General features: G+C 45.0%; 1 protein-coding gene across 2 annotated transcripts; it reads right to left on the bottom strand.

Annotated features, from left to right (window-relative positions):
* Positions 1 to 4685: 4685 nt before the first annotated feature.
* LOC108165189 (OTU domain-containing protein 1-like) lies at positions 4686 to 5527 on the bottom strand. 2 transcript variants are annotated; one of them, XM_033386251.1, is made up of 3 exons: positions 5426 to 5527; positions 5072 to 5366; positions 4686 to 5013 (listed from the first exon to the last, which is right to left on the bottom strand). In XM_033386251.1, the coding sequence occupies exons 1-3, from the start codon at positions 5432 to 5434 to the stop codon at positions 4952 to 4954; spliced, it is 366 nt and encodes a 121-aa protein (XP_033242142.1). In that variant the 5' UTR covers positions 5435 to 5527; the 3' UTR covers positions 4686 to 4951. The 2 variants fall into 2 exon arrangements, with proteins under 2 accessions (XP_033242142.1, XP_033242138.1); XM_033386247.1 differs by having other exon boundaries at positions 4686 to 5366.
* Between the last annotated feature and the right edge of the window lie 4166 nt (positions 5528 to 9693).

The following is a 9693-nucleotide window of genomic DNA, read 5'->3' as shown; positions in this document are numbered from 1 at the left end:
CAGGTATGGAGAAGAACTCCAAAATGTTAGATGGAGTCTAGTGAGTGAATATGCTTTAATGTTAGGGTGTATATGTATATAAAAGATCGAAAAGGGAGCCTAACCTTGTTATGTGCAATACCTGAAATATATATAGTGCACCAGCTCAAGGATCTCTATGATAAATATTACTTTGATTCCCATGACAGACGAAAATTAAAGAACAAATTTTTTAAAAGCTTTCTTTTAAATCTAAGATAGTTGCGAGATTTGCATAGAGTCACTTACGGATATTATTCTCCCAATATTGTGGTAATGTCATAAAATTTGTTTATATTTCTTTAAAAAACTATTCACAGGTTCGACTTTAAGCCATGTACAATTTTTGACATTTCTCAGTGCTTTTGGAATTTATAAGCATGATAAATGTTTTAGACTGTAACTCTTAAAAATATATATAGCCCACAAGCCTATCAGTTCCACTTAAGATGGAATTGCGGATTTATTTAAAGTTTTAAAAATATTCTCTGTACTTGCTGAATTGGGATTTTCTTTTAAGCTCAGTAACAATTTTCCGAGACATCTCATTCCACAGCTTACAGCTTTTTATCTAGCCTTTTGGCTGTCTCTTGCTGTCTTTCTGTCTTTCGGTCTTTCCAGGGTATCAAGGAATGAAGCATTCAATGGTAAACTGGACACGGTCTCTAAGATGAGCTGTTACAAAAAAACAAAAAGGGGAAAAAATAGTGTAAAATTAAATGAAAAATAAACAATGAACTTGGCGCAGTTGAATTGAATTGAAGCTCTGCTCTTGGCAAGCTTTGAGCAGGAACCAGATAAAGGAACGAAAGCAACAAAAGGCAGAGACAGCGTGGAGGGGGCAGAAGGAGTGATGGCAGAGAGAGAGAGAGAGGACGAGAGATTGGTTCATTGTAGTGTTGTAGCGGCTATGTTTGGCCTGGCATGTCCCGGACTCGTTTGTCTTTGCCCGGATCTCGTTTTTAACACATGAGAGTTAAAAATGCTGACATGGTCGGAGCTGGGGAGTACCCACGTATACCCCGAGTGGGCCGGGGCGTGGGGAGCGGGGAAACACACACCCACCCAGCTATTGGAGGCTATTTCTATGAATTACAAGCGGCACACATTCTCCACATCTTCAGCACCACTCTCGCTCGCTCTCTATGTGTGTCATTTCCGTTTCCGTTTTCCACTTTCCACTTGCTGGGTATTTAGTGTTGTCGCTTCCCCCATCATGCCTGGTCGGGCCCCCCTTTCGCTCACTCTCTGAACGACTACTCGTGTAATTGTTGTACTTCTCTTGTACTTTCTGTTGTCGCTGTGATTTTGCCGCACACACACTCCTGCTCCTGCTCCCGCTCCCGCTCCAGCTGCTTGGCCCCGCCATTGCCACCCATTGGCTGCCATCCGGCAACTTCATGCCACGTGTTTGACAAGGCAACGATGAGCTCGCATGCAACCTAATTGAGTTTCCAGTTTTAAGCTGACCCCGTGTGTTGCAAGTTGAGCTGCCGCTGTCGCTGCCGCTGGCTCACTGCCTCACTGCCCCTGCTTTCCCTCTGCCTTCCCAGCCCTTCCCAGAAGTAGGCTGTCACATAGTACACAGCAACACTCCCGAACACCACCTCTCCAGCCTAGCCAAAAGCTTTGGTTAATTAAAAGAGAAGCAAGATGGGAAAAAAGATAAAGAAAAAGAAAAACAGAAATAATGATCCCATCAGAATGTTAAACGGAAGCCATTGGGCCCGGGCTAAGGTGGCGCTTACAAAAATAATCGCCCAGGCATTAAACGAGTCTCAAACCACAGGCACCACAGTGGGTGGAGAAAGTACTCAAAAGAACACAAAATTCACAAGATCTACGTCACCAGGCCTACAAAAATTTGCACTTTCTAGCACTGTGTAATAAAAAAATTTAAAAAAAAACCGAATATAATACTTATAAATAAAATGCACATATTTGGGTCCTTAAACCGATAACTATACATCGTCACAATCGACCTTTCATCACATTTTACCGTTACCTACCGTTTCCAGTCTTTTTTTGTATTTTTCGGGGAAAGTAAGGAGGTACTGATCGGTGTGTAACGGTAAAATGTGGTTTTCAGAGGATTGCCTAAACGGCTGCAACTTAGTCGATTATTCAAAGATTTTCATAGGCGATACCTTACGACTCCTTATGAAAACAGAAGAAACGAATTTGATCAAATTATCAGAATCAAAAAGAATGCCGCAACAAATGATCTTTGAACTTTAAGCCCATTGATTGATGAGTTCATTAGCGTTTCAGAAGTACGAATTTCTTCAAAACTAGGCGCAGCGTAGCCAAGCTTACCGCCGAATCAAAAATTCGTCCAAATTCCCGAATCACATGGCCTGCGTTCCACTGTAACCAATCTGGAGCTGTCATTAGTACAAGCATAAAGTTTGGATCGTAAAGTGATTTTATAAATTCAAAACACACATGGGGTAATAAACGTCAAATTCCTCACTCCCTCACTTCTCGCGACTCCCGAAAAAAAGAAAACAAAAAATCAAAGCATACGTTTTTTTTATCAGCTGGGACCCATAAAAAAATTTAAAGCTCCGCTCTGCTTGTTGTGGCTTTGCACTAATTAAAACCCCACCGAAAATCGACACGCATAAAAGTGGCTAATGAAAAGCTAATGGCTCAAGGAAAAGCGTTTAAGATATTGGTGGAGCGTGGCTGGTGGAGGCTGGCGGAAGAGAGCGGAAAAAGGTGTACGAAAAACTCAGAGGGGAAGATGCTGCGGATGTGAGGATGGGCCGGATAAATTATTGACTCCCCACTACTTGTCTCGCTCTGTCTGTCGGCCTGCCTCTCTTGCTGTCTTTATATCGCTCTGTCTGTTTCCTTCCACGCTCTGTCTCTCTCTCTCTCACTTGCCACCTGCCACCTAAAATCTTCCTTCCAATCTGTCTGTCACCGTCTTTCCTTCTACTTCTTCGTCTGAGACTTCAGCGTTTGAAACATTAAAGGAGCAACAAACATCATTAATTCGAATTTTAAACCTTCTTTCTTTCCACTCTATACAGCTCTCTTCCCTTTCTCTCTACCTCTGGCTACCAGTATTTTTTTCTGGGCTTTGTCTTTGCTCAGATTCTTTAAGCTGAAACTGCGGTATCGTATTCCATCCTATTACTATGATGTAAGATATTACTATCATATAATTTTTTGAATTTGCCGATTCCTTAAATGCTGCGCTTGCTTAAAGTTTTAGCCACGCCCACAGACACTGATGGTCTATGATGGGACGGAAGCTGCTCGAAGAGGATGGTGGGGGGAGGAAATAACCTTCGGTGGGAGATAAATGTGTAAACTGCCATTAAAACTGACCTTGCACGGAGTGAGACGGAGAGACGGAGAAGGGACCCAAAGCCATCAGTCCACTGACAGCACTGGCAACAAAGTTTTTCCGCTGCTGTTCTTAATCAAAGCCACGCCGAAAGGTGTCAAGGAGGAGCGGCGAGTGCGATGGTGGACCTGTTGAACATTTATCGATCCAATTGATGACAGTTTTTCGTCCGTTCGCCAGTTTCGACCATTTGTCGATCTCCGTAGACAAATTGATTAACGACCTACAAATACCGACATATTAGCAATCAAGATGGAAGAAAAGAGAACAAGACTGATTTTAAATCAGAACAATTAACCACCTATTAACCTCCTCTTAAATCTGTAGTGCTCAAATCGAAATCCTACATGCACAAGTCCAAGTCCCCTGCCAACCAGCATCTTGCGTATTAATAGCCTTTCATTTACTATCTATCTATGGGGATGCAAGTGCAGTTGGGGAAACTTCAACACACTTCCTTATCGACTGCGAGTCCTCGCTTGAATACGCAAATGCCTGCGCGCAGAAGGAGTTGAAGTTTGAAGAGCCGGAAGGAAAAGTCATGGTATTCCAGGTGTACCAGGGGAAGCAGCAATCGATGTTCTTTTTTTATCGAGTACAAATAAAATTTCAATTATATTGAATTGCGGTAGTACGGAAATTTTTTGAGTTTTAATAAATTTAGGCCTCTTCTCGGCAGACAATCAAACGGAATGCAAAAATCTGCAACCGCCAAGGAAACCCGGAAACCCGGAAACACCGGGAACAAAAAACAACTGTGGAAAACTCTTTCTGGTCTTTCTTTGTTTTTTTTGTATCATTCCTTTTTTCCGTTTTCTTTTCTGTGTTGGTTGCTGGTGTGCCAGGGGCATTGGCTTTTGGGCTTTGAGCTCCTGACAAGTATGCCGAAATGTCCCAGACATTTGTCATGCCTATGGGAGGACTGGGGCTGCCTGGGATGTACTGTCATGTGTGTGGAAGTGTCCGTATGTTTCTGTGTGAGTATGGAGGGGGGCCAAAGTCATATAGATACATTCAATGAGGGGCCCAGAGTCATGCCCTGCTTGGGGGCACTCTCATCTGCCTTCAGTCAATCAACAGAGCAGATAGCCAAGTTGCGAGGAAAGCTACAAATTGTAGGTCGAATCGGAGCTCCCATTGAAAGTAGGCAGCTGGGAAAAATAAAAAGGGGCTTACCTAATGGATATGACACCAATTGGTAAGTTGCATCCTTGAGATATGGAGATCCAGAAGAGACAGACAAAATTTGGTGAATTGCTTGAAGGGTGAGAGTCACTTTTCGGCTGGCCTACAATTGCATTACAGGTGCTGATGGTACTCTGCTTTCCTTTTAATTTTATCCTAGATAACATTTAGAACTTGTAATTTCATTGTATTGATGAAATCCATCCAGTCAGATGGCAGATGCCCGTCTACCACCTCTGACCATGGGTACGTAGGCATCGAAGTGCCCGGCTGACAGATTGTCCCTGAATCTTAGTCTGCGTACTGGAAGATCGAGACTGCCGGTACTCGTGTAAAGAATTCCGTTGCGATAGACCTCAAAGCGGAAGTGGTATATGATACCGGCGGCCATCAGCTCGCAAAGGCTGCCGTAGGTGTAGGGCTGTGACATCTCGGCTGAATAGGCAGCGGCACTACGATAGTTATCGCCACGTGAATCGTGCGATAGGATGCTGAATGTCTGCCACTCACTTGTCACAAGATGGACTATCTGCTGCCGCACCGTCCGGGCCTGGTCCTGGGTGTTGAAGATCAGAAAAGAGAGTGCCCGGAACAGGCAGGCTCCATCGCCTACGATTGGCACCACATGGTGGGGCACCCACACTCCCTGGACGTTCAGCATTTCTAACGGCATGATGTTCGTGCTTCTGCCGCTATTTCTGCTGTATCGGGCTTCATTTAGTTGAGTGGTGAGTAGCTCCCGGCCACTTTCGTCCCCTACCGGGGAAGTGCGCCTTTGATGTTTAGAAGACCCGGGGACCACCATCTAAGTGGATAAACTAGAGGTAATCGTTGCAAGAAACCCAAAAGATAAACCTGCTTTACGTAATGCATAACCTGGAATAATTTTCGCTGGAACTTAAAATTTTTGAGTAAAATGAAATGATGAAATACAAGTATTTTGAATTTTAAACAGACGCAAACTTCGGTTCATTTGGGGGCCCTGGCCGAAATCGGGAAGCAGATGCAAGACATTTGATGAGTCGCGTAGAGTCTTGACAGCGCCTTGACCTCTTCCGGTTGTTTTTACATCGGTAGGTTGACATTCTCCACCTCTCTAATGTCACATTTGATGCCTACGTAGTATGTACCCTTTTTCAGATAGAGCTGGCGGCGGTGGACTGGCATCTGCCATCCGCCATCTGACTGGATGGCCAAGGGAATATTTTACAATTTAAAAATAAAATGAAAAACAATGAATTACAAATTTTAAGTATTGTATTACCTGGCATTCAACTTTCGCAATGTATTGTTAACCTCCTAGATATCGGTGCTACGATATGTTCTCCTTCAAACTAAAACTTTGAAATTGTTGCTTTCACAGACAAATTATATACCGAAAATATCTTTACTTTATTGAGAAATTATTAATATCGAACTGCCCGAACTCCCCTTTCTGGCTAGCGACCTTAAAGCATTCCAAGTCGAACCTGCGAAAACGCTTTAAGTACCCTTTACGGCCACTATAACATCCAGTCTTCAATATTGACCTTTTTTCAAGATTTATTTATCGATTGGACCTACTTTTCATCTTTATCAACTACTTTAGCTGAAGCCCGTTTAAAGTCCCCACGGACCTTAACTTTTTAAAGATCTTTACGTCCCCGCCTGACTTTATGAAAGTGAATATAGATCCATTAATCTTTTAAGGAAGATTACTTCCACCTTTTTACCCGCTTTCCTTCGTTTACTTTATACAAGGTCCCTTCCCCTTCCCACTCCCTTTTTTCTTTCTTCTTCTTAGGGGAAAGGTGGGTTTTACAACTGACAAAAGATCTGTGCCTTTTGCCGAAACATTTCGTGCGAATTTTAAATGCAAACGCAGTTAAATCAATTGCCGCCTGATGGCAGAGTCAACAGGCGGACCTCTGTTAGTTCAGCAGAGGAAAGGCCAGGAAAAAGGAGGCCATTGAAGAGAAAACAGGACCCCACGTGGCACGTGTACACCTTTGTGGAAACTCTCGCTCTTCAATTGTCGACTGGAGGACGACGGCAAACAAATTGACAAAGGCGTTCAAGTGAAGTTTCCCCCTTAGGAAAAGCCTTTTTTTCTAGCTCCCCTGTTGGTTATGCTCAAGCTTTCCTTCTCTTCAGACACCTCCATCGCCTCCATCGCCACCATCACTTGGTTCAGATTACGCATACGACGCATGTGCCGCGCATTTTTGCGGCTTGATTCTTGGATTTGAGCCCTAAGGGCAGATTCGTGTGACGACGTCTGCCCTGTGGCTGTTCTACAGCTTCTTTTGTCTCAAAAATTAAATTGAATGCCATTGATTAATTTATTGCGCAATGGCTACCCGGACAATCCATGGACACAGGGAACGAGGAAGTATGTGATATAATCTCTGCCGCGACACTACTGGAACGGGCACTCAGTTTGCATCCTTCCGTCTATCCTCTTATTACTTGATGAAACATATTCTGGCTGTTTCCATACGGCACCTGCCGTTGCATTTCCCTCTCCTTCTGTCTCTGTTTCTTCCCACCATCAACGTACCATCCTTCATTCAGACATTTAGACTAGACTGGAGGAGATAATCAGCCACGTTGAGACTATTATTCGGCTGTCTCGTATCTTAAAAATTGTGGATGTGGCAAAATCATATCTACGTATGTGAGATTTTGTAATTTCTATTTAATGAATCTTGTAGATAACACAAAATATTTACACGGATGTCGGGGCACCCGAAAGGGTGCCACAAACGTCTGCCTTTTTTTGCTGTTCTGTTTGGTGCTGCTGTTTCCCCCCCACACTTTTCGTTCACCGCTTTCCACAATTTCCCAGCTGGTTTTGTCTGGCACTTGCTGTTGCCCCTTCTCGTGATTGCTGCTGGTGCTCCACATGACACGGTCCTGGTGGGCCGCACATTGCTCAGTTTGGTGCCAGCTGTTAACCCACCTCTAGGACCTGCTCCGCACCCACACCTCTGTCGGTGGCTGTACTTTTTTTATGTTTTTTTTATTTAAATGGGCGCGAATTTGTTTGCCTCTATTTTGGGTGGGTTCTTTCACTTCTGCTGCTTTGATTTCACTTTGGATGGCTCCTCCTTGGTGTCTCCCTCGCTGCGTCTCAGTGTGTGTTGAGTGGCACTTGACAAAGTTATGACACACCCGCAGGTGCGGCCAGAATGTTGGCAATGCGGCAGTGATGGCTTTGAGTATGACGTGTGTGTGGAGGAGGCGAGTAGACCGAGTGCCTGGAGGACGGTACTTGGGCGACGCTTCTCTAGCTCCAATTGATCCTTTGCATTGCCTTTTCACTTCTTCCACTTGGCCTGGCCTGATCAGAACCCAGATTGGAGGGCTTAGAGTAGATGCAGCTAAGAAAAAGGTCAGGGTTACAGACCAGTTATTCGAGAATCAGCTGGATACGAAGACTGGGTTCTCTTCTTTTCGTATTTCAAACAATGAAATTATTTCGTTATCCCCCAGTCCACCGAAAAGTATTGCATTTGTATCCAGGCCTCCAGCCTGGCAGGAATTCGATCGGCATGGAAAAAGGCACTCTTCTAGTGAATTGGTGTCACCCTCTGCAATCAGCAAATGGCCATGGAACCAAGTATTAATAATCATATAGACCTCATAAGGATCATAATGAACCACGAAAAGGACATGTTCCATTCCTTTCTAAACAAAAGCATAGACATATGTATGCTTGAACTCAATTTGCTAGAGTTGCAGCGATAGCCGACTCATTGCAGAAAGATACACTTTTAATTGAAATAACTTGGTCAAGCCTTTAGTAACCTACAATTTCCTGCTAGTCATTTGAGCCATCATTATCCTCATTATCATTTCACCCTCTAATTATAGCCCTCCTTGCCCGGTACAACCATGATCCCATTTTAAAGGGATGACACAGCAAGCTGGAGGAGTCATTAGCCCGGGAAATATTGATGGCCCCCATTGACTACTCATATATCACAAATGATAAAGCAGCCAAGTACTCGGACTCATACTGGCACATACCGCGGACAGTTTTGAGCCCGGAAAAACGAAAGGCTAATTATTCAACGTCAATTGCGATAAATAATGCAGCAGTGGCAGCAGCAGAAAAGCGCCAGAAACGAGAGAAGGCTTAGACGCTGGACAATCGATGCCGCATAAGACAGGACAGGCATTAAGGCCTTCTGCCGCCTTCCTTTTATCCCATCGGAGGCGTGACATAATTACGTGAGGATATGTCAGGTATAATGGCAGGGGAATGTGCAGCTCTTGGCATTATTAATTCATCAGAAGGTCCATCAAAAGATGGCGGAGCTGGCCACTTCTGGGTGGCTGCGTGGCTGGGTGACTGGGTGTCTGTGCGGCATGCCACATGTTGCAATGTGTGCGTAATTGATGTTAGAAGCGGATGAGACCCTGATGATGATGATGGTCCTTTTTGCATATTTCATCTGCAATGCAAAAAGTTTCTGCATCAAGCAAAGGAGCGGGCTGGCGAAGGCTCAGAATTTGTCTGGGAGGAAGGTCAAGGAATATGGCCATCATCTCGACAGAAACACAAACCCACCCCACCCCACCGCACCTCAGGTGAAGCAGGGCACCCGTTGCCTCCTCCCTTGGGGAGTTTAAGCGTCGACGCATTTAGCGGCCGCCTCGACGAGTTGTTAAAAATTTTATTTCTAAAGTGCTGGAAAATTTCCGACCGCCCACTTGAAGCGCCCCATCGAGCTGATTTCCAGCGAGAATTTGGCCCATGCCCTCTCGTCCAACGCTTAACCACAAAGAACTTTTCGCTCCAAAGTCGTTGTGGCAATCAAGTGATGGCGGGACCGACCTGGTCCTCCCCTTCCCTGCCCTGCCCTGCCCTGTCCTGCCCTGTCCTGTCCTGTCCTGCCCGGTGCAGTGCGGTGTGGTTCGGGGCCATGGCTGGAACAGTTCTGGTCTGGGGCCACTTCGGAATTTTGGCTGTGGGATCCTGGGCAGGCGTCCTATGTGTGGGCTGGGCGTGGGGTTAGATTCAGCCGTCAGGAGCAGTTTCGTTGGTTCGGCGCTTCAGAATTTTCGGGGCCACGCTTGACTTTCCTTTTCCCTTTGGCTTTCGCTCCAGCGGACTCTGGGATTTGCGATGCATGATAGCCTTTTCG

This window comes from Drosophila miranda, chromosome XL (genome assembly GCF_003369915.1).
Source record: "Drosophila miranda strain MSH22 chromosome XL, D.miranda_PacBio2.1, whole genome shotgun sequence".
In the NCBI taxonomy this organism is placed as follows: Eukaryota; Metazoa; Arthropoda; class Insecta; order Diptera; family Drosophilidae; genus Drosophila; species Drosophila miranda.
Note: the sequence above shows the minus strand (reverse complement) of the source record. Positions and strands in the feature narration are given on the sequence as shown.